General features: G+C 41.2%; 1 protein-coding gene across 2 annotated transcripts in view; it reads right to left on the reverse strand.

Moving 5' to 3' along the window:
• Positions 1-5,722: 5,722 nt before the first annotated feature.
• SLCO5A1 (solute carrier organic anion transporter family member 5A1) overlaps positions 5,723-25,690 on the reverse strand; it is a 148,026-nt gene continuing 128,058 nt past the window's right edge. For both annotated transcript variants that reach the window (XM_043483662.1, XM_043483661.1), the window contains 4 exons: positions 15,127-15,286; positions 12,674-12,915; positions 10,363-10,427; positions 5,723-8,387 (listed from right to left, as the gene is read on the reverse strand). In XM_043483662.1, coding sequence (XP_043339597.1) covers positions 7,930-8,387; positions 10,363-10,427; positions 12,674-12,915; positions 15,127-15,286 — 925 coding nt within the window. In that variant the 3' untranslated portion in view covers positions 5,723-7,929. The remainder of the gene's footprint in view (positions 8,388-10,362; positions 10,428-12,673; positions 12,916-15,126; positions 15,287-25,690) is intronic.

A 25,690-nucleotide genomic window follows, 5' to 3' on the forward strand; every position in this document is an offset into this window, starting at 1 on the left:
AGACGGTACACTTGGGTATGGGTTACTATTTGGTTTTTGCATAAATGGCTCCTTTGTTAAATGCATGAAGCCATGGAGGAAAAGAAAGTTTTGCCCAGAAATCAGTACAGAAGCACAGACTCTCTCCAATTATCCATGTATCTTGGGCCGCTGTGACCTTTTAGTTTAGGTGTGCAAGGGAGTGGTAAATAGAAATCAATTGTCCTGCTTTCCACCTACTGAGTGCTCCGGAGCTAGGTTCTAAATATAGCCACTTTGCATCTCAGTCCATGAGTCACGCTGTTATTTCCAAGGCTCATTTAGCTCCTTCTGCCTCTCACCCAAAAGTTTGAGATGCCAGTACACTTAGAAAATGCTGTTGGTCTTCAGATAAGGCCTCAAAATCTAGTGCTTTTTACCCATGGGGGTTGGAGTCTGACCACAAATTCTTCCTCTAGGCTCAGGCCAGCTCTTGGTCCCCCTAAGCAATGATTAGCTTGTTATTCAGTAGAGACTAGGGAAATCGAGCTTTTAACTGCCTTGGTGATCAAGTTTTGATATTTACTCCTTTGGAAATCATTCTTTTTTTATGCTTGAGACTTTCCTTTGGTTTATCAGTTTCTTAGACTCATGAGTTGCTTCCTGGGTGGCTCAGTGGTAAAGAATTCACATGCAATGCAGGAGACATTAGGTTTGACCGCTGGGTTCGAAAATCCCCTGGAGAAGTAAATGGCCACCCACTCCAGCATTCATGCCTAGAAAACACCACAGACAGAGGAGCCTGGCAGGCTACAGTCCTTGGGGTCACAAAACAGTTAGACACAATTGAGCAACTAAATAACAATAGACTCATGACCCTTAAACCTATCATGGTCAACTTCATGGCAAAGAATAACATCTATCAAATGCCTGCTATCTGCTCCCCAACACTTTCAGGATCCCAGCAGTTAGGCAGGGACACAGCACTATTTCAGACTAACACAATGTGTCACTTCCAGTCTGAGACAGAGAAAAGCCCCTTTGCCTTTCTCTATGCGTCTTTCTTTGCCTCTACGACAAAAACCATCTCTGAAAGTTCCAAATTGTGCAACTTCAAGACAAGGGAGCCTCTGTCAGGCTGGTCCCTATAGGACTCTAGAACAGACCCACATAGATGTGTCTTATAAATGAGAAATTAATTTTGTGCTATGAAGCCACTGAGATTTGGGGATTGGTACGTTATTTAAGCATAACACAGCCTATCCTGCGGAGAAGGCAATGGCACCCCACTCCAGTATTCTTGCTTGGAAAATCCCATGGACGGAGGAGCCTGGTGGGCTGCCGTCTGTGGGATCAAACAGAGTCGGACACGACTGAAGCGACTTAGCAGCAGCAGCAGTCTATCCTGACCAACACCAACCATATTCAAGGCACACAGTTCTGTTAACCCCAAATTTTGTTTGAATCTAAACAGATAAAAGATTAAAATTATTCTCTTTAGTGACTTAGTAGAAAATACCCTACCACAGGTTCCTAAAAACTATAGTCCTAATAGTTCACACATTGGACATTCGGCTTCAAGGAAAAGTTACCAGTTAGGTAAGGGGTTCATTTATGCCATTTTCCAGAGGAAGCAGAAGCCCATTTCATCTCATCTAATGCCTGTGTCTTTTTTTTTTTTTCCTGGCTGCACCAGGTCTTAATTGTGGCACACAGGATCTAGTTCCCCAACCAGGGATCGAACTAGGGTCCCCTGCATTGGGAGCATGGAGTCCCAGCCACTAGACGATCAGGGAAGGCCCCTGTGTCTTTACAGTGGGAGAAAACATTGACATCATTACTTCATCTCTTCAAACCCCCAAAATCTTAAGAGACAAACAAATTTCAATCCAACACACATTTTATTCTTTTTTTTAAAACTTTTTTTCTGAATTTGCAATGATCAAGTATTCAAGATGTTGTAAACCAATGTTTCTTAGTACACTGACAATAGATTTCATTAAACACAGGAAATTATACATCTTTTACATTACCTTAAGAGGTCTCCAAATAAATATTCATTTTAAAAATCACAAAATCAAATTCCTTTATGCAACAGCTCAAAACAGCCTTTCATCACAAGCACACCCCTATACACAAAAACACACACACTGAACACACACACCACTAGGGCCCTAACACCAGTTTATTGGACACAGTATCACATTTCCTTTAACTATAGAATTGGTGGCTGACCTGCCTATCTCATGCTTCCAAATTAATGTTTGGGGTAGAGGTATGTATTTTAAGAAAAATGCCCACTATAAAGTCTTACCATTATCCTTATTTTTCATTTCAACATACAAACCTTAAACTTCTTTTGTTCACCCCTTTGGTTTAATATGTCCCTGCAATTACTTCAGTTTTCAATAATACCTTCTCCTTCAATTTCTATATGTAATAGTAGAATACCAGAAAAAGACAACACCTTCAAAATCTCAATATTATAAAAACATCTTACATGTGTGTAAGGTTTTGGGGGAGAAGAAATAAGAAAAGATTATCTGAAATATTTTCCCCCTCTGAAATTATTTCTAGCATCTGATTATTCTTGCTAAAATAAATATCAAAAGCATTGAGTTTTCCATAAAAAAAGTAATCCTCCTTACACTCTTCATTTTTGCCACGTAAAGTTCATGAATTAACTGTGGTAATGAGAGTAATGAATGCTTATTTTCTGAGAAGCTCTCCAGATTTCTAAAAGCAAAGCACATGCAGCCCCTTATCAGTGGAATGCTGTCAAATCAGTGGTGCATTTTTGTAGCGAGCATGCATCATCAAATATTTCTAGCACCGAGGCATTTACTTTTTAATGTTGCAAAAGCAAATACCCAGGGAAGGTTTATATCATAGCTGGCTTCCCAGCTGGCGCTAGTGGTAAAGAACTTGCCTGCCAATACAGGAGACATAAGAGACGTGGGTTCGATCCCTGGGCTAGGAACAACCCCTGGAGGAGGGCATGGCAACCCACTCCAGTATTCTTGCCTGGAGAATCCCATGAACAGAGGAGCCTGACAGGCTACAGTCCGTAAGGCTGCACAGAGTCAGTCACGACTGAAGTGACTTAGCACGCATGACCCTTCCTAGGGATGAGTAAAAATGAAGTGCTTAAAATAACCTCTTCAAACATACACAGATCTGAGTCCAGTGTGGCAAGAAGTCTGGGACAGATACAGTCAGCAGCATCCTAGAAGGTAAGGAAAGGAGGGAAGACAGAAAAGATAAAGTGCACAAGGCCAGAAATGTCGCCTTGCCAGCCATGGCACTCCCTTCCGAACTATGAAAGAGGAAATGCAGTTATATGTGTGTAAAGGATCTCTACCCGTCTGTTAACAGGAATAGCAAGCCTGCATCCTCAACAATCCTGGGATTATGCAGTATTTTGATATCTACCTGCTACTTAGAATACTCAGTATGTACCTATATGGGGCTTACCAGGTGGCGCTAGTGGTAAAAACAAACAAACAAAAAAAAACCCTGCCAATGGAGGAGACCTAAGAGATGTGAGTTCGATCCCTGGGTCGGGAAGATCCCCTGGAGAAGGGCATGGCAACCCACTCCAGTATTCTTGCCTGGAAAATCCCATGGACAGAGGAGCCTGGCGGGCTACAGTCCAGGGGGTCACAAAGAGTCGGACACAACTGAAGTGACTTAGCACACACACACACGCACCTATATATCAGTAGCTATTATCACATTTCTGTGTCATTTAGGATGCTTTTAAGTACACACAAAATCATACTGTACATGGCTACCACCCTAGGTTCCTGCTCCAACACAACTAGAGAATCTCCAAATGCTTCAGGTCCAAGCAAACTATGAATCTTCTCTTTGGTGCACCTGAATTTGATACAAAACAGACTCTAAGAAGAAACTTTCTGGCTCCAAGTCCACCAAAGAATGCCAGACAGAAATGCAGGATCAGGGAGAATTGTCTTGGTGGTTGGTGAAAAGGCAGGACTACCATTACCTCCTCCAGGTAAGCCCCTGCTCTGATGGCTGACATTTCTGGGTGCATGCGCCCATTTGTTCCTGTAGCTACTAAGGGTAACAATCAGTAACAACTGGGCTGTGGTTTGGTTCATAACATATAACATTTTGTATCTGTTCACTTAACAAGTAACACTTTGTGTATATTCATGTTAAAGTTGTATCAAGAAACTTAAAAGCTAGTCATTTTAAAAAACTAATAGAAATGTTAACATTCTGAAAGAGGGGGGGTAAAATAAGAACATACACTTGAAATCCCCAAAACTCAGATTCAAAACTCCGAACCACCCTTCCTCATAATGGTTCATTTCAGAAACTACTGAGATGCAATGTTAACACTAACATTGGATTTGTTCTACATTAAATAGGAACTATAAATAAATACTTGAGGTAAGTTAGGGCAAACAGTTGTGAATATGAGACTTAGCTAAATAAACGTAAATTTACCTTGAAAATCAAAACATTCCATTTTGATGTTTCCTACAGATTTTTTTTTTTCTATTTTACACAAGGAAATAATAATTTCTCTACTCTTCAGAAATAGTAACACATCAAAATACGAAATGCTTCACCTCACTATCTTATAGTCACATCTTACCTATGTTAACCAAAATTACTTTAAGTATTACGTAGTGTAAGAAGTGCACAAGAAATGAGCATCCAAACCCTGACTTGGCCACTATGTATAATCCTAAACAAATCACTTGACCTCTATGAGCCTCAGTGTTCATGGCCTGTGTTTTAGAAGAACAATAAAAAAATAGCTGTCCTGCAAAGTTATTAAGAGGATTAAAATCCATGCTACATATTGTGTGCTTGACAAAATGCTCTGCCAATAGCCAAGCCTCAACAACTGCTCATTCGCATCCTCTCTGCTGCTCCTCTCTTTTCCCCACCCTAGTTTTTAACTGTCTTCAAGAATTAAATCCACCTACGAAGGATAAAGATGTCAAGCTAAAGAAGACAACCAAAATAATGTGTAACAACTGCCCACTCTACCGCCTGGGGTTTCTAAATTAATAGGCTAGACTCAAGGATATTATATTTGCATATTAAGGCCAAATAATACTTTAAACTACAGAATTTTTTAAAGAACAAGGTGACCTTTCCAAGAAAAAAAAACAAGTAATTAGAAGCCTAAGCTCACGGAGACTGTCAATTAAACTTATATTAGGAGTGGTGACTCTAAAGTAACATGACCAATTTATTATCAAGCATATGAGGACCTTGTATATACAATCAAATGGTGTCATTTAGCAAACAGTCACTTTAGTTAACTACTTAATATTCCAATGATGCCACCTGAACCCAAAGTGCTTTGGGGACAACTCTTAATTGGTACATATTCCAAAACATCAGTCTTCCATGATTTTTACTGCTTATTTTACTTTTACCAACAACATGGTAATGATATACCTGCTACTTATAAGTACCAGATATTTGAGAAAGTACAACATTAACATCGTGGTGTACAGTTCAGGCCAATTTCTTTGAATTCTGACCTAATCAGCCCAAAGGATTTCATAGATTGGCAGATGATAATTGGGTAAAATGGCTTCTGATAAGGAAATGACACTCGGTGATGGCTGAACTGAATGAATCTTCAAGGTAAAGACAGGGAGGGATCTCTACGTATACCTGATTTCTGATACCATCATTTCTGATCATAGATTTCTAAGGGCAGCACTCCTTTTCAAAATGTGATGACAGGAAGAGAGAAATTCTAAGAGTGTTGAAACACACAATCTTATCTACAAAAAAAAAAAAAAAGAAGTGCTAACCTTACCAAATTCTCTCAATGTAGTTTCTTAACAATCAGAGGAAAATTTAGAAGATAACCACATCTCTTCCCAATCTACCTATGTTTTGCTCCAACCCAGTAAGAAACTTTCTCTTCTAAAGGATTAAAGATCTCCCACAAAGGGTGAGGGGGATCACAAAGGCCCCAGAGTAGACTCAAAGACATAAAGCAGTATTCTCCGAAGATCTTCAAAATATACCAAGTTGACCAAAGTTTGACAGACAGTGTAATTACAGGCAATGGTGCTTCAAATGACTTAGCCAAACAAGTCTGCTCTAAGGAAGTCCTTGTCACCCAGGACTGCCAACTCCACCCTATAGACATTATTTACTAGACATTATTTAGTCTAACTGCCAACACCACCCTGTAGAGAACCTTTCCATAAACTGCCTGCAACCAAGAGAACCATTTGACCAACAGCATTCCTAAGTTACAGAAGAAAACAATCTTGAGCCAGAAATATTCACACAACACCCATGCACCCATGGATGGAGGGCAAAAACCCAGGATTCATGGGTCAGTCACATTCCTTCTACTCATGAGTGTAAATGAGACAAGAAAACCATTTCCCAAATCAGCCTCACATAAGTCTAGGCTCATTGGCAGAAACAGTTCTCCATCATATTGATATTTGTACATTACAGTCCCTCCTTAGGAGCTGTCATAATTCTTTTTCTGAGCAGCCAAATTCCACAGGTTAACTTGCATCAGTTTATAGTGCTATCAGGAGGCACCTACCTTCAGAACCACATAGAAAACATTTCGTGTGGATCTAAATCAAAGTGATGTGCTGAGAGGTACCGAAAAGGATGGTGGTTGTTGAACCCCAAGTGCATTTAAGAACAGAAAAATCCTCTCGCAAAATCGCTTCAGGAAAGTTACAATAGAAAGAAACTAAAGGGAGGTATAAAATGGTTCTAACTCTGATAAGGTAGGATTCAGTATGACAGGCCAGTTTATTTTAAGTAATTTTCAACCTTTACTTAGGATCATCAAGATCTGGCTCACAGATCTCCCTCCTTTGTCAACATGGATTTCATGTCACAGGTACAGCTTTCCTGATTAAATGACTCCATTTTCACAACAACCATAGCAATTCTCTGCACATAAAAAAGAAAACCACAGACCTGCTAGTGCTTCTAAGTATATAACTAAAATGACCAGGTGAGACTCAATCTTACTTCTGTGGGATTTTTTTTTTCCAACTCTTTTGAGTGTCAAGGTTACAATTCTCAACAACCCTTACATGGGCCCTTAAAAGCTAAAGAATTTCTGCAGCAATTATCTTTGGATGAGAAAGCCATCAGTTTCTTATTATGCATCTCAAATGACAGTTTCTAGCCATATTGTTTAGCACATGAGTGTTAAAGTCCCTTACGAAAGACTCCTGTAGTTTATATTCAAGCTCTCAGGTTCATGACTCAGCAGCTTTCTTTATAGTGGGACAGACAGACTAAAAGAGAATGTGTCTTACAAAATAAAGTAGCTGTTCCCTTTCTCATGCTATGCTTATGGTTCTGGTGAAGCATTTAAAAAGTTCTACCTGATTTTTAATTCTGCTATGGCTTAAAAAGCTATGAACAGTACTTTAGGGAAAGTTTAGCTTCCTCTTTTCAAAAAACCTATTTGCTTTAGTCTCTGAAAGCAAAAGTAACATGCTGCACTTATATTTTCCAATCAAATTGCATAGTTGAGGCAAATTCATTTGTGCTTTGTAGCAGAACTCACAGTAGTTGTTCATATCTAAAAACCTTGATTTGTAAATGCAAAGTCACGGTCAAGCTCACCCTTGTTCGGAGTGTATGCTAATGATATGCACTGCCATTACACTTCCCAAGATTTTGTTAACCACGCACCCAGCCTTCTACCATATCAGAGCATGAGCGTCAAATTAACATCTCAGAAATGGTAACAAATCTATCTAAACTCCTCCTTGGAGAGAAGGAGGAAAGGCTCATTCTTGTTGAGGTATCCAGCCCTCAATCAACAGTGGCTGTGTATAGTGAGTTTTGTTGGTTTGAGGATTGTGTCTTTAGAGGTTAAAAAAAGAAAGAAAAGAAGGCACGGGTGTTTCTCAAGTCGCCATATTCAACTCAACCAACAAAACCAAAGTCTTTCATTTTCAAGCTTCAGGAGGGAGGCTACATGGGCGCAGGGCTTTCTTCCAGCCCCAGGTCTGGGGAGGAACTTATTGCTTCTGGGAATGGCCCCGGATAGGTCTGTGTTGTGTACTGGATCCCTTTTTGCAGAGCAGTCTCTTCATGGAATTCTCCCTGGGTGCTGAAAGCGGGACAAGATCTAGTCCGGGCAGCCTTATTGGCACTGTCGGGGTGGCCCACCGTCTCGCTCACAGTGCTCAGAGGGAACTCTCTCCACCTCTGCCTCTGCAGTTCTTCCTCCTTGTATTTAATGGAGTACCAGGCCAGAAAAATAAATATAAAGCCGACAAATTTGAGGCCGGCTGCTAAACCAAAATAGACGAAACGAAATGACGTGACATTGTACTCCCAGCAAGAGCCTTGCACTCCACACTCCTGTTGCCAGAGCATGCAGGTGGTGTCAATAACTGCTCCAAAGTAAATTGGGGTCGGAATGTATGCTAGAGCGGTAGGGGAAAGAAAGAGAAAAAGTGTTAGCACATCTTATAAGAGGAAACAGATCTGTAAATTAACAGGATACCTGTTTACTCTAAAGTCAGTTGAGAGGAGTGGTTTTTCTGTGTTACTTGTTTTTTTGTAAATACACGTCACATCTTGTCATAATATTCTTATTATAGACATGTTCACTACTACTTTAAATCTTTCACTTCATGGCTCAGTCAGAATGTGCTTTGGCTTTTAGACATTTTATGATGTTTATTTTAAAGTATTACTTATTAGACATATTATGATATAACATGTCTAAAAAGCAAAAACACATTTTTATGTCTGCTCAATATTAGATAACAACCTAACTTGGTAAAGAATTTTGAAAAGAATAGATGCATGTATATTCATAACTGAATTACTTTGCTATACACCTGAAACTAACACAACTTTGTTAATCAACTATATTCCAATACAAAATAAAAATAAAAAAAAAGAATTTTACAAAAGATTTTATTAAGTTAAAACAAGAGCAATAATACATTTTTAGACATAAAAATTTCCATCGATAAAAGTGCAATTAGGGAGGGGAGTTTCCTGCACATCCAGTGGTTAGGACTCTGCGCTTTCACTGTCATGGCCCTGGGTTCAGTTCCTGGCCCAGGAACTAAGATCTTGAAAGCCACGTGGCATGGCACCTTCCCCCCAAAAAAGTTAGATTAAAATCTGAAATTCTTAAAAAAAAAATAAGCCACTCAATTCAAGGCACTAGAAGCCTATGATGCCCACTGACAAGTCCTCACTCTTGGTCTGGGGCATCAACCACAACATTAGACAAAAAAGAAATACCAGAGAGGATTCCTGTTGCCAAGGGTCAGATGATTTTTAAATGTTTAAAATGTTTCACCCTTCAAAATTTAAATAAGCAAATTGAATTTAAAAAAAGATTTTTTTTTGTCCTGTGGATGATGATACTGATTACTGAGGAAAATAACAGCTGAAGAAAACGACAGACTGCCCCTTAAGAAAGCAAACAATATGCTTGACAATGAGGAAGTCACATAAAAACATACTGAAGTCAGTCAAGGTGACGGAGCACTTCACGCACTGCTCCCCAGTCACTGTCCCAAGACATCACGGGTGATGCAATGTTTGTAGAAGTCAGAAGGATGTTCTTCAAGTCCAAATAAACTCTGTGACTTACCACATTGACACAGCACTAACAAGCTTCTCTGTTAACAAGAAATCTTGCTGCTATTTAGTCGCTGTCATGTTTGACTCTTTGCAACCCCATGGACTGCAGCCTGCCAGGCTTCTCTGTCCATGGAATTTTCCAGGCAAGAATACTGGAGTGGGTTGCCATTTCCTCCTCCAGGGGATCTTCCCGACCCAGGGCTTGAACCTGTGTTTCCTGCATTGGCAGGTGGATTCTTTACCACTGAGCCACTAAGTAAAGCTTAGTCCCTATATATCAATTTGGACATCTTTTTTTTCATTTAGAATTTTTTATTTCTTTTCCTCAGAAAATCTGATCAGCATACTCTTTACCCAGTCCAGTACAATTACTAGAAAGAAGTAAGGAACTGAAATTTTTCGACACACATACACACAAAGTAAGCACTAATTCCCATCATTTTCATGTTACAAAGTCACAAAAGGGACAGGAACACCTGGACTGTAAGCCCACAACAGTTTCTTGGTTCAAGATTTCTTACTGTACAAAACTCTGGGGAATTTAGTCCAAGTGCATACTCAGAGTGAAAGAGAAACCGATCAGAAGTCAGTTTTGTTTTGTTTTATCAGCGACAGAGTTGGTCTGCTTTGGGTTCAAATCAGAAAATGAGGAAGTTGCGCCTGCCCACTAACGTGTGAACTCCTAGCTAGTACGAATGGTAACAAATGATCTGACTTGACATTTTTAAAGGACAGTGAAAATTTGGCATCTGCAAAGAGGAACTAAAAGGCACTGTGGGAAATTTAGGAACATACCGAGTGTTCTCAATAAAACAAACTGCATTCCCAGGGCAAAAGGCCTCTCTTCATCTTTTACAGACCTACAAAGAAGGGAAAGAAATATTTTAGAATAAGGGCCTCAAGAAAATGAATGTCAAGTCAAACCTGCTTAGCTGCAGGGCCAGGGACCATATAGATAATGGGCCAAAATATTGAATTCACTAGAAGTTACTAACAATAGTTGAACAAGACCGCTTATCGCTAAATCACTGAATAAAGGTCTCCCCAGTGAAGACTCCAAAGAACTCTGATTAACTCCACTTTTTGTGTAAATAACAGGTGGAAGGACAAAGGTTCAGGGCTGAAAGTACAGAAGCAGCTCTGAGTTTGCAAAATCAACTCCTAAAAAAAAAAAAAATTGGTAATCCTAACTATGGCATTCTTTTTCTGTTTGCCTGTACTTTCCAGAATGGCACGCTGAAATTTACTTCTACAATTTCTCAAGGAAAAACATAGAGAGAAAAGTTTTTTTTCTAACAGTCCCAAAATGTATCGGGAATAAGTCAAAAGTTAGAAACAGAATGAATCCTTCCCCATCACCTCACTTTTTCTTCTTTTCCTAAAACTTAAGTTTCAAGTAATTCCCACATGGCAGGATGATTAGAGTCTATTGATTCTGTATTAGCAAAGATTAAATGGCTCCTTTTCTGAAGTTTTGGGTTAGAAGACAACTGATGATCTGCATGGTTAAACATTATTAAACAGGCACCTCTTTTCTGGTTATTTAACATCTCTTGTAGAATTAAAGTTCAAAGTAATAGGTTAGTAATGATTCCCATTTTTTTCATGATGAAGTACTTTATCCTTTCTAGTCCATACACATAGGGTTCTCAGTATGCAATGTGAAGTTCTCGAGGACCGGTGTGCTGGCCATCTTTCCCCCTAATTTCTTTATTTTCTCACAGCAATTTCCCCAGTGTGGTACACACTGTTGTTACTCTATAAGTATCTGCTGACTGAGGATCTGAGGATTGGTCCCAAACCAGTGGGGACCAGTGGGACTCCTGGGTACCATTTGTTATCTTGCCGTTAAGGAACCCATCAGCTGAGCAACATCCAACTCAGCATCCCATAAAAGGGAAGCCAGAATATGCAGAACTAGCAGGCAAGCAGCCCAACCTCCCTGCTAAGAAAGACGTCTCAGCAGATGCATCCCACCCGAAGCCAGAATCCTGGGTTACCAAGGAGCCCAGGGAGGGCACAAAAGTAGGAGACCGGAAACTGACACTCCTCCTTCCTTCATCACCCTGCATCCCAGTCCCCCTAAAGCTGCTGTGGCCATGCTTTCACACTGCCCACTCCCTTCCTTGGTCTATGGCCATCTTTACTGCAGAGACTAGCACTCTGATTTGAATGTGCTGGTGTCAACATTTTAAATAGAGCCTCCATTAAGGTAACCTCCATGTTCTCTCTTAGAAGCAAAAAAAAAAAAAAAAAAAAACCACACACACAAATGGGATATATAATACGGCCAAAAAAAGCACAGCATGAACAACTTAAAATTACATTCCCTAGTCTGCCCTTTCCTTGATTCAATGCCAAAATGTTATATGATAGTGAAATTAATGAAATAAGCATTTGGAATTGCAAGCTCAGCAACAATGGTCACTGATCCTGGAGGTATTAACTACCTACAAGGTCAGAGATAATATTCTTAGCCGTACGTACGATTTAGTGACTTCACCAAATGACTTGTCACCTCCTCTCGGGCCAGGCTTCTTATAGCTAATACAGTCATAGCTTTCAGCTCCTGAACTTGAACCTTTCAGTAGAGACTTCAGGAACCAAAGGCATCCAAAAAGAGTTTCACTGAACTATGGGAATATAATTCATCTAAATAAAACAAGTTCTGGAGTATGAAAATGTTGCTGGTGTTTAGTTGCTAAGTCATGACCGACTCTTTTGCGACCCCATGCACTGCAGGCTCCACCAGGCTCCTCTGTCCACGGGATTTCTCAGGCAAGAATACCAGAGTGGGTTGCCATTTCCTTCTCCAGGGGATCTTCCGGACCCAGGGATTGAATCCATGTCTCCTGCACTGGCAGACAGATTCTTTACCACTGAGCCATCTGGGATGCCCAGTGAAATGTTACCATCCTTCCTTTCCCTTCCTGCCACGGGAAAACTCCCTTCTCTTAAGATCACCAGGTACATAAATGTCTGTGCACTTTCCCGCAATCTCATTTTGCTCTCGTCACCACTTTACCACATCAGTCCCCAGTCTGGAATAAAAATTCTGGCAATTCTGAGTGTATAACGCAACCTAGACATTGAACACCGTCCTCACCTGAGTGTTACTATGATGGCTGACGGTTGGGCGCAGGCTGTGATGAAGGTCACTATGAACAGGAACACTAAGAATGGGATGAGGGTGTTACAGGACCGTTTACACTTCCCAGACACAGCGTAGCCGTTCTCATTGAGGTACGTCTTGACGATAACCACGCGGAGCTGGCCACGCTGTCCCACCGTGGGTGGCGTGATCACCTGGCGGCTCTGGACACAGGTGCATTCTGTGTAGTTCCGTGTCTAAGTGATAACAAAGATCAGTTGGATGCCGATCAACAGCAAAATTCAGCATACGAACTGTCAGAGTTAAAAGGCTCTAAAATCATTCTAGCATTTAAAAATATGCGGAATAGTTCATTGAAAGCATCTTCTGGGACTTCCCTGCTGGCCTAGTGGTTAAGATTCCAGGCTTTCGCTGTCACGGCCAGGGTTCAATCCCTGATCAGGGAACTGAGGTCCCACAAGTTGTGCAGCACAGCCCAAAAAAAAAGAAAAAAGAGAAGAAAATATCTTTCTCATTTTAACAGTAAGGATTCAAAAAGTGCATCTAACAACATCAAAATCTGCTGCTGAAGGTTGTTTAAACTTTGATCAGAAGCCTTCAATACTCAATTCTATACTATTCATCTTCTATGAGGGCTTCCCAGGTGGCGAGGTGGTAAAGAATCCACCTGCCAATGCAGGAGACTCAGGTTCAATCCCTGGGTCGGGAAGATCCCCTGGAGTAGGAAATGGCAACCCACTCTGGTATTCTTGCCTGGAGAATCCCAGGGACAGAGGAGCCTGGCGGGCTACGGTCCATGGGGTCGCAGTGAGTCAGACAACATGTGCACGAGCACAACCATGTTCCACATCCTCATGTTGGGTCATAATCAGATGCTGCTTCAATGGACGTTCATTCTTAGGCTCTCCAAACAGAGAAGCCTCTCGAAAACAGGAACTAAGCCTTATTTTTATTTGCGCTCACCAGAGTGCTTAGCAAAACCCTGAAACAGTGTAGGATCAAGTGTAAATATCTGTTAAATAAATGCAGAGAATTCACAATGCAACTGTAACGACTTCAGTAACAATACTAGTGAATGTATCACTGGCTATTTTATTTGAAACCAGCTAATACAAGGGACTCAAAAGATGTCTCAAACAAAACAGCCAATTGACCTTTCTGCCTATTATGCTGCTTTTTTACTGAATGGACATCAGCTGAGCTCACTGTCACTGTGACCTCTCAGCCACCCAGAGAAGCAGGAGGCACAAATACGAAGATGGGGAGCTGCGTGGCCGCCTGTGCTCCAAGGACTGTGGGCCTCTTTGTATGAATGAGGACCACGGACCAGAGGACTCAGTGGCTAAGTCCTTCCCTGGGGGCGAGTGAGTTCTCTGGTCTATGGCCCTCATTTGAAGAGCAGGTCTCATTGTCCCTTTCAATTCAGTCACACCCTGCAGCTCACCAGTTATATAATGAGGAGCCAGCAAGAGGAATCTCAATTCATCACCATAGTTTAAAACTCAGAGATCAAATATGACATCCCCAAGACACGCAGTCAACGGTATCATCCCATATCACCTACACAGAACAAACAAAGGCATCTTAACCTTTCAATGAAAGCAGCTGCCTACAGTCTGTTATTATGCAAAGAATGGAACCAGGCTCAATAAAGAACGGCAGAGAATATGAAAACCTTCTCCCACAGTATCACTGCCTATTTATAATTCACGGGAAACTGAATTCTCAAAATAGCCTATTCTTGAACTGACAGAAATAACTTTACTCTGAATGTTTAAAAAAAAAAAAATCTGAATTGATAGTCTATGAAAAATGGCCACTGCCCATGTTCACAGGCTCTGAGCAGGGGAGGTGCTCTCCTGTTCTCTTCTAGCAGCACAGACTGTGGTCATCTCGACCTTCACGTCCGTCATCACAGGGGCCCTGATGGGGTAGCAAAGGAGACATCCAGCACTCGACCTTCTCAAGTTTCACTGGGTCGGCACAGGATGTCACTAGCGGGGAATGACATGGAATCAGATCACTATACTCAAAAACCCCAATTACCCCTGGGAAATAAAATAATAGTAATTATTGCATAATTTCCTTTCCTCTGGGTTTTTGACAGAAGCACGTGTGCATTCATGCTCAGTTGCTTCAGTTGTGTCCAACTCTTTTCGACCCCATGGACTGTGGCCCGCCAGGCTCCTCTGTCCATGGGATTCTCCCGGCAAGAATACTGAGTGGGTTGCCGTGCCCTCCTCCAGGGGATCTTCCTGACCCAGGAATCAAACCTGCGCTTCTTGTGCCTCCTGCATTGCAGGAGGATTCTTTACCCACTGAGCCACCTGGAAAGCCCTTGACAGAAAATATCCTGTATCTTATTTGAAGTTTTTGGAAAAGGGAGACTGAAACCTTCTGTTTGCAAACAAAATCTAACACCACAGGAGCTTGTGAAATATACTCACCCCAGTGCTCACATTCCCACTATTAACACAGCCAGCCAGACAAGGGTTAAAGTATGTAATTCCATCCGATCCACAGACTGGCTCATATTCATGTGTTTTACAACCACAATTAACATTGCAGCTTCCTGTCAGATTCCTATGCGGCATGGTCAGAGAGGGTCTAAGAGAGAAGCAGATCATGAGCCGTTAATGTTTGCCAAAATAAAATTCACAGGACAGTTCTTGATGTTAAGGTGTCCGTTTTAGAGAATATATTCCCATGAAATCAAAGCCATGGTACTATGAAGTACCACCCTAGATAATTATTTTTATGACTTTAAAACAGAACAGAAAGAAAACATTTTTCAATTTTCCCATACTACAGATTTAGTACATTTGTATCATATTATTTATCGTGCTTCAACTCCACCCTCCATCTTGGTAATCTGAGCTCAGAAGTTCTAACCTTCATAGAACTAAACTGCTCACTCACTGCAGACACTTGGCTCTATATCGTAACAAATTGAGGCCTAGATTTCTTTTACAGTTAAACTGTAAAATGGAAGAAATTTTTTTTGTGCCAAATTAATAATATCTTGATGAGGACATTAATATGGAATCCATCAATCAGAGCTGTCAACACAAGTTCCTTTGACCAAAAGCCTTTGCTCTGGAATAAATTATCAAAGAAAGACAAGGGACTCTAGAATATCAAAAGAAGGTGGTTTTTTGAAGACCATCAGGAATCAGAGCACTGGTTTGTTTCAGACAACCAGAGAAGAACAATTAAACTCTCCTTCCCTCAAGAATGCCCAGATGTGGGACTTCCCTAGTGGTCCACTGGTTAAGAATCCGCCTGCCAGTGCATGGGACGTGGGTTTGATCCCTGGTCTGAGAAGATTCCACAAGCCGAGGGGCAACAAAGCCTTGCGCGCCACAACTACTGAATCTATGTGCCCTCGAGCCTGTGTTCCTCAACAAGGGAAGCCACAATGAGAAACCCATACACTGCCACTAGAGAGTAGCCCCCTGCCCCTGAAATTAGAGAGCCCACATACAGCAATGAAGACCCAGCCCTGCCAAAAGCATTAAGAAAAGAATGAGCAGATGTGGACTCACAGGCAAACACAATGGGTTCTATTTTCTCATGACATCATGATTTCTGATTCAAAGAAATGATACAATGTGAAAAACTCAAATAAAATCAGTTCAGACAAGAAATATAAAAGAGCAAAAAAGTCAAAAAAGAAGAGACGTTACTTTGTCAACAAAGGTCCGTCTAGTCAAGGCTATGGTTTTTCCAGTGGTCATGTGTGAATGTAAGAGTTGGACTATAAGGAAAGCTGAGCGCCAAAGAATTGATGCTTCTGAACTGTGGTGTTGGAGAAGACTCTTGAGAGTCCCTTGGACTACGAGGAGATCCAACCAGTCTATCCTAAAGGAGATCAGTCCTGGGTGTTCATTGGAAGGACCGATGCTGAAGCTGAAACTCCAATACTTCGGCCACCTCATGCAAAGAGCCAACTCATTAGAAAAGACCCTGATGCTGGGAAAGATTGAGGCCAAGAGGAGAAGGGGACGACAGAGGATGAGATGATTGGATGGCATCACCAACTCAATGGACATGGGTTTGGATGGACTCCGGGAGTTTGTGATGGACAGGGAGGCCTGGCGTGCTACAGTCCACAGGGTCGCAAAGAGTCGGACACGACTGAGTGACTGAACTGAACTGAAAAAGTCAAGTAAGGATATATAGGGCTGGAGAGAGAAGCGTAAAGAGATGGTTATGGAATGGCAGAGGCAGGCAGGTACCCAGAAGAAACTCATGGAAGGATAAACGGGCTCTGAGTTCTCACATCCAAAGACCTCCTTCCTTTGCCACCATTTTTAGGTGTCACAAATGGCAACCCATTCCAGTACTTTGCCTGGAAAATTCCATGGACGCAGGAGCCTGGTAGGCTACAGTCCATGGGGTCGCAAAGAGTCAGACACGAATGAGCAACCTCGCTTTCACTTCAGTGAAATACTGTTCCTAAAGCCACATGGGCTGGAAATGGCAGATTTCATTCACCTGTCCAACTACTCATCATCCATTCATTCAACAGATATTTAGGAGTGTCTGTCATATGCTAGGATTTACCTTTAATGACTATGTTCAGAAACGGTTCATCCAGAAGTCTCCTGTTGTTTGTTCAAAGGCTTTTCTCCTGTATCCTCCCTCACACTTTGATAACTGAGTCATCAAATTTGAACAAAAGGAACAAACTCATAGCGATATTTAAACTTTATCAGGAAAGCCTTCCAAAGAGGAAAAAGTAAAATAAACTCTGGTCATTCCCATCCCTCCAGTGAAGTAATTTTTATCACAAGACTCTTAATTATTGGGCTTACCAGGTGGCGCTAGTGGTAAAGAACCCGCCTGCCAGTGCAGGAGACATAAAAGACACAGGCTTGATCCGTGAATCAAGAAGATCCCCTGGAGGAGGAAGTGGCAACCCACACCAGTCTTCTTAACTGGAGAGTCCCATGGACAGAGGAGCCTAGTGGGCTACAGTCCAAAGGGTTGCAAAGAGTTGGACACAACTGAAGTGACTTAGCACTCATAATTATTATGTTCACAATACCATAACGCTTGGTATTTTGAATCATACCATTTGATAGTTTGAATATACCTTTAAAAGGTGACTCTAGGCCAGCAGTTCTCCACAGGGGCAATTTTGGCAGTGTCAGGAGACATTTTTGTTCCTCACAACTAAAGGGACGTTACTGACATCTAGTGGGTAGGGGCCCCGATTGCTTCTAAACGTCCAATAGGGGCCTTCCCTCGTGGTCCAGTGGTTAAGACTTCAGCTTTCAGTGCAAGGGTGGTGGGTTCGATCCCTGGTCGGGGAACTAAGGTCCCACATGCCTCAGGATCAACAAAACCAAAGCATAAAACAGAAGCAATATTGCAACAAATTCAACAAAGACTTTAAAAATGGCCCACATCAAAGAAATCTTAAATATGTATATCTATTTACATAAATAAATATATAGATATATATAAAGAGCCCAAGAATACCCAGAAGAGCCCTTGACCCACAAGAAAGAATAAACTAACCCAAATCTCAGTAGTTTATGCTGATCTGAGAAACTCTGGTCTAGACCTATTTCCACATTTCACGGATGATGAAATGGATGTCCAAGGAGGCCAAATGATTCATTATGAGGCTGATTAGTGCTATTTTAACTGGCGTCACACAAAACATATTCTTTGTGCATTATTCTTCACTGGTTCTTCAAGAACCAAATTGCAAGCTGTGATCAAATGAAAGGAATTTATATGCCTGCATGCTTAGTCACTAAAAATGACAGGCTTCAAATCCATACAATAGGGTTATTACTATGCCTATTTAGAAGTCACAAGGAATTTCTTATTAACAGCATGCTTTGTATTCATTTACGACAGCCACAGATTCCAAATACCCCTCCTTTGTGGGTATGTTCACTCAAGAGAAAGGAATCTAAAGAGAACATCAATAGACACTCACAATGCATGTGATGACAGGAAGGCCAAAGATTTCCTGAGTTCTGGAAACAAAGGCACAGTCCCAGGTCACCCTTGGGTACACCTGCTCTTCTCCTGAGATCATGATGTCTGATACAAAGAAATGATGGAGTATCAAAAGTTCTAACAAAATGAAAAGAAAACAACAAATATAAAAGCAGTGGGAAAGCCCACAGTGGCACAAAAAAAGAAAGATGCTGACACAGTTAATCCTTTACACGGCACTGATAAAAAAAAAAATTATTTTTAAGAATAATACTGTCAGGCTTCCCTGGTAACTCAGAGGGTAAAGAATCTGCCTGCAATGTGGGAGACCTGGGTTTAATCCCTGGGTCAGGAAGATCCTCTGGAAAAGGGAATGGCAACCCACTCCAGTATTCTTGCCTGGAGAATTCCACGGACAGAGGAACCTGGAAGGCTACAAAGGGGTAGCAAAGAGTTGGACACGACTGAGCGACTAACATTTCCACTTTCTTTCTGCCAATACAGGAGACACGAGTTTGATTCCTGATCTGGGAAGATCCCACATGCCGTGGAGCAACTAAGTCCATGCACCACAACAACTGAGCCTGTGCTCTAGAGCCCAGGAGACGCAACCACTGAGCCCCTACCAGCAATTATTGAAGCCCATGCTCCTCAACAAGAGAAGCTACAACGAGAAGCCCACACACCACAACTAGAGAGTAGCCCCTGCTCGGCACAACTAGAGAAAGCTCGTGCATAGCAATGAAGACCCAGGACAGTCATAAATAAATTAATTATTTTTAAAAAGAAAGAATAATAATCTCTTATATTACTATAACTTATGCTCCAGAAGACAGACTGGATTATAATAATAGTGCAAGTGTTGAAATCTGAGTCACACCAAGCAACCTCTTATTAGCTGAGCTGAGCCTGTCCTGGGAGAACACAATGCACTAGCACTGTAGTATCCACACTCACCCTTGAGCAAAGGGACAGTCCCACCTTTCCAGTAAACAAAAACATCTCTGACAAGTCAGCCTTGCAAGCAAGAGGCTCAAGTTAATTCAAGGTCCATGTAAGTGTTCTTTCCATGCCAGGAATAAGGACTCACTAACAAATGCCTTATAACTGCATGGTCCAAGCTGGAAACCTGAGTCACACATTACACATTACTATAAAAATCATGGAATAATAGAATTAGAGAGATGGGAGGAGTTTCTGAGGTTAACTAAGATAACTGACTAATTTCAAAGCCTAGGAAACTATGAGAGGTATAATGACATGCCCTCCCATCATTGAAGCTGTCAGAAAACTAATCACAGGGAGACCAAAATGAACAAAAAACAGGAAAGAAGAGCAAGCTTGCTGCCTAATCTTCATTGAATCAACTGCTTAAGGATTGATGTTTATTTACAGTAATATACAACAATAAATGTCTTCCCAGGTGGCTCAGAGGTAAAGAATCCGCCTGCCAGTGCAGGAGATGCCAGAGACATGGGTTCAATCCCGGGTCAGGAAGATCCCATGGAGAAGGAAATGGAAACCCTCTCCAGTATTCTTGCCTGAAAAATTCCATGGACAGAGGAGCCTGGCAGGTTACAGTCCATGAGGTCGCAAAGAGTCATACATGACTGAGCGACTGAGCACACACATACAACAAAAGAACAGTGATTTAATGTAAGCAATGGGCCAAGGAGAAAAAGAAAGATATACCCATTTGAATGCGGAGTTCCAAAGAATAGCAAGGACAGATAAGAAAGCCCTCCTAAGTGACCAATGCAAAGAAATAGAGGGGAAAAAAGAATGGGAAAGACTAGAGATATCTTCAAGAAAATTAGAGATACCAAGGAAACATTTCATGCAAAGATGGGCACAGTAAAGGCCAGAAATGGTATGGACCTAACAGAGGCAGAAGGTATTAAAAAGAGGTGGCAAGAGTACACAGAAGAACTATACAAAAAAAGATCTTTATGACCCAGATAACCACAATGATGTGATCACTCACATAGAGCCAGACATCCTGGAGTCCAAAGTCAAGTGGGCTTAGGAAGCATCACTATGAACAACGCTTGTGGAGGTGATGGAATTCCAGTCGAGCTATTTCAAATCCTAAAAGATGATGCTGTGAAAGTGCTGCAACAGCATCGAAACATGTATATTATCAAGGGTGAAACAGATCACCAGCCCAGGTTGGATGCATGAGACAAGTGCTCGGGGCTGGTGCACTGGGAAGACCCAGAGGGATGAGGTGGGGAGGGAGGCGGAAGAGGGGATCGGGATGGGGAATACATGTAAATCCATGGCTGATTCATGTCAATGTATGGCAAAAACCACTACAATACTGTAAAGTAATTAGCCTCCAACTAATAAAAATAAATGGAAAAAAAAAATTAAAAAATTAAAAAATAAAAAGAAAGTGCTGCAACTCAGTATGCCAGCAAATTTGGAAAACTCAGCAGTGACCACAGGACTGGAAAAGGTCAGTTTTCATTCCAATCCCAAAGAAAGGCAATGTCAGGAATGTTCAAACTACCACACAATTGCACTCATTTCACACTCTAGCAAAGTAATGCTCAAAATTCTCCAAGCCAGGGTTCAACAGTATGTGAACCAAGAACTTCCAGATGTTCAAGCTGAATTTAGAGAAGGCAGAAGAAACAGAGATTGAGTTGCCAACATCCGCTGGATCAAAGAAAAAGCAAGAGAGCTCCAGAAAAAACATCTACTTCTGCTTCACTGACTTCCTAAAACCTTTGACTATGTGGATCACAACGAATTCTGCCTCCTGAGAAACCTGTATGCAGGTCAGGAAGCAACAGTTAGAACCGAACATGGAACAACAGACTGGCTCCAAGCTGGGAAAGGAGTACGTCAAGGCTGTATGTTGTCATCCTGTTTATTTAACTTACATGCAGAGTACATCATGTGAAATGCCAGGCTGGATGAAGCACAAGCTGGAATCAAGATTGCCGGAAAAAATATCAATAACTCAGATGACACCACCCTTATGGCAGAAAGCGAAGAGGAACTAAAGAGCCTCTTGATAAAGGTGAAAGAGGAGAGTAAAAAATTTGGCTTAAAACTCAACATTCAAAAAACGAAGATCATGGCATCTGGTTCCATCACTTCATGGCAAATAGATGGGGAAACAATGAAAACAGTGATAGACTTTATTTTCTTGGGTTCCAAAATCACTGAAGATGGTGACTGCAGCCACAAAATTAAAAGATTTTTGCTCCTTGGAAGAAAAGCTATGACAAAGCTAAACATTATATTAAAAAGCAGAGACATCACTTTGCCAACAAAGGTCCGTCTAGTCAAAGCTATGGATTTTCCAGTAGTCATGAATGGATATGACAGTTGGACCATTAAGAAGGCTGAGGACTGAAGGATTGATGCTTTTGAACTGTGGTGTTGAAGAAGACACTTGAGAGTCTCTTGGATTGCAATGAGATCAAACCAGTCAATCCTAAAGGAAATCAATCCTGACTATTCATTGGAGGGACTGATGTTGAAGCTGAAGCTCCAGTACTCTGGCCACCTGATGTGAAGAGCTGACTCATTGGAAAAGACCCTGATGATGGGAAAGATTGAAGGCAGGAGGAGAAGGGGAAGACAGAGGACAAGATGGTTGGACGGCATCACCAATCCAATGGACATGAGTTTAAGCAAGCTTTGGGTGACGGCGAAGGACAGGGAAGCCTGGCGTGCTGCAGTCCACGAGGTCTCAAAGAGTCGGACACGACTGAGTGCCTGAAGAACAACAGCTCTGTGTAAGTGGCCACACTTTAGCTTGAGTGTTCTGCTCCTTCCTCCTCTACTGAGGCTTTTCGGGCACTTAGTTCTCACTGTGCCTAAGCGTTAGTCAGAAAGAGCTGGTTTAGGGAATTCCCTGGAGGTCCAGTGTTAGGACCACTGTACTTTCACTGCCGAAGGCAGGTTTAATCCCTGGTCAGGGCACTAAGATCCCACAAGCTGTGCGGCAAGACCAAAATATAAGAGTGGATTCAACTCCACATCCAGAATTCTCAAGAACTACAAACAAATCTAGAGAGACTTCATTTGTGTAACAGAGATCAGGCTATCCATATGCCAGGGTTCTTGGGGAAGATTGGATGAGTAAATAGATGTCCAGGGTTCACTGTGTTCCTAGCACACAACAGGCATGGAGATGTTGGTGTACTTTCTTTATCTAGACAGGGCAGAAGCCAGAGGAATAAAAGTAGCACAGTCACAAACACAAAGAGCACAAAAGGGCTTCATGATGATTTTCGTTTCAAAAAAGATGTCATTTTCTTATCTACTCCTACAGAGAAATGTTGGAAAACTAGACGGGGATCCAGTTTCTAGCCTAACATTTAGTAGCTGTTGAGTGTGTGTGTGTGTGTGCATGCATGTGTGAGCTCAGTCTTGTCCGACTCTTTGCAACCCCACGAACTGTAGCCCGCCAGGCTCCTCTATTCATGGAATTTTTTCAAGCACGAATACTGGAGTGGGGTGCCATTTCCTACTCCAGGGGATCTTCCCGACCCAGGGATCAAACCCACATCTCTTGTGTCTCCTGTGTTGGCAGGTGCATTTTTTATCAACTGGGCCACCTGACCCTTGGGCCAAACCTAACAGTCAATGTCTGTCAATGCTCCTCTTGCCTACAAGAGGCAAGAGAGAATAATCAACACAGAAGAAAATGTGATAATTCATGCAGACAGCTTATCCTTCCCTGAGAACCACAGTCATAAAAGTTACCATTACTGTACCCAGTCATTCTTTTTATTGTTAAAGCTTCTTTTAGCTTCGTAGTTAACAAATTCAAACCAGGTATAACTAGAAATTTACATATAAAACACTACAACTTATACAAACCATCTCTTTAAATCCAGAATCATTTTTAATAAAATGATGTATCCTCTGTACACTGTCTTGAAATGCCTTTATTTTTAAAGTAATACATATTCATTGCAGAAATTTTGGAAAATACAAAAGGACTGAAAAATGAAATTAAACTCACACAGTAACACTACAATCCAGAAACATCCACCATTATGTGGTTAGTGTATTACTTTCCTTCACTCTTTTTTCACTTGGCATACAAATTAAATTTAATAACAGTTATCATGATTTCAGAGTGTTGTAAATTCTGTTTTTTCTGCTAACATTACATGATAAACATTCTCTATTGGCTATGTTAATATGAGGTTATGAAAGGCAAATTTAGTCCTGAGTTTAATAATAGTCACAGGTTCAAGGCTTAGTGTGCTTAAACAGATATTACATAATTTTATAGAGTTCCTGTGATATCTTTAGATCTCAGTCACAAAATTTAAAAACTCACTGGAAAGAAAATCTGCTATATTTTTTACCCTCTTGATACTCTTAAAATGAAGCAAAACAAATTTGGTTTGTATCTCCCAAGTAGAGCCAAAAATAGATCAAATCATATACTTGCAGCTATAAATTAACTATAAGTCTAATAATAGAAATAGCCAAGATAACCAGAAATACATATACTTATACACACACATCTATAAGATCCTTTAAGTTCTCTATTTTTGAGGAATTTCCTTTAAAATTAGTTATAATAGATAAAAGATCTTGAATGGCACCCCCAAAAAAAATCCAATTAAAAAAAAACCTTCAGAGTGTTAAATTGTCTGAATGGTATACTTAGAGTAATTAGGAATGCTCTGACTAGAAATGCTAGTCACACAAGGGCTGGTAGTAGCTTCTGCTGCTGCTGCTAAGTCGCATCAGTCGTGTCCGACTCTGTGCGACCCCATAGACGGCAGCCCACCAGGCTCCCCCGGCCCTGGGATTCTCCAGGCAAGAACAGTGGAGTGGGTTGCCATTTCCTTCTCCGATGCATGAAAGTGAAAAGTGAAAGTGAAGTCGCTCAGTCGTGTCCGACTCCCAGCGACCCCATGGACCACAGCCTACCAGGCTCCTCTGTCCCTGGGATTTTCCAGGCAAGAGTACTGGAGTGGGGTGCCATTGCCTTCTCCGGCTGGTAGTAGAATACTATCTAAACAGTGGCAGTATGTTGAATATACTCCCTTGTGCTATACAGTAGGACCTTGTTGTTTATCCATTCTGTACATAATCGAATATGTACATAATAGTACATATTATTATATGTATTATAGTACATATAATAGTACATATATCTGTACATAATAGTACAATCTGCTAATCCCCAACTCCCCATCCTTCCCTCCCCCTGCCACCTCCCCCCTGGCAACCACAAGTCTGTTCTCTATGCTGATTCAATATCCTGTGATAAACCATAATGGAGGAATGTTTTTAAAAAGGTTTATAGGTGTGTAAGTGAGTCACTTCACTGTACAGCAGAGATTAGCACAATACTGTAAATCAACTATTCTCCAATTAAATAATAATATTTAAAATTAATAGTGGCAGGATGGCAAGTTCAGGAGTGGTGACAAAGATGATGAAATATACCTTTCAGCAAAGGTCTGAATTAACAGACTGTATTTAATTTCTATAGTCTTAACCTCGGACAATAAAACTATATTGAGAGAAGTAACTTCAGGAGCATACTCCAACCCCTGAGATTTTGGACCTGTGGACAGGTAGACCCACTCCATCCAACAGTCACTGCTGAACTCAGAAAACAGAAAATGCTTCTTCATCATGTCATAGCTCAAGAAATCATTGTTAGAAAAATTCTGGCCTGGTAACTCAATTCTCAAAATCAGAAGATGATATAATAGACTTTAGTTTAAGTTCAAAAACATGACATTGACAAATGAAAGATAATAAAGCAAGAATTATTAAGTGATTTGTCAAGACTTAGTACTGTTGAAAAATTTTGTACATGGACATCAGACTTAACCTCACTTGAAACACATTTTTGAAGGGAAAGAGCAAGCAACTCACATTATGTAATGTGTTTACATAAAGTATTGCTTTGGAGTAGGAAATGGTAACCCACTCCAGTATTCTTGCCTAAAGAACTCCATCGACAGAGGAGCCTGGTGGGCTATAGTCCATGGGGTCACAAAGAGTCCGACACGACAGAGTGACTGAGCGTACACACACAAAGTATTGCTTACGCTA

The sequence above is a fragment of the Cervus canadensis genome, chromosome 12 (genome assembly GCF_019320065.1).
Source record: "Cervus canadensis isolate Bull #8, Minnesota chromosome 12, ASM1932006v1, whole genome shotgun sequence".
Taxonomy (NCBI): Eukaryota; Metazoa; Chordata; class Mammalia; order Artiodactyla; family Cervidae; genus Cervus; species Cervus canadensis.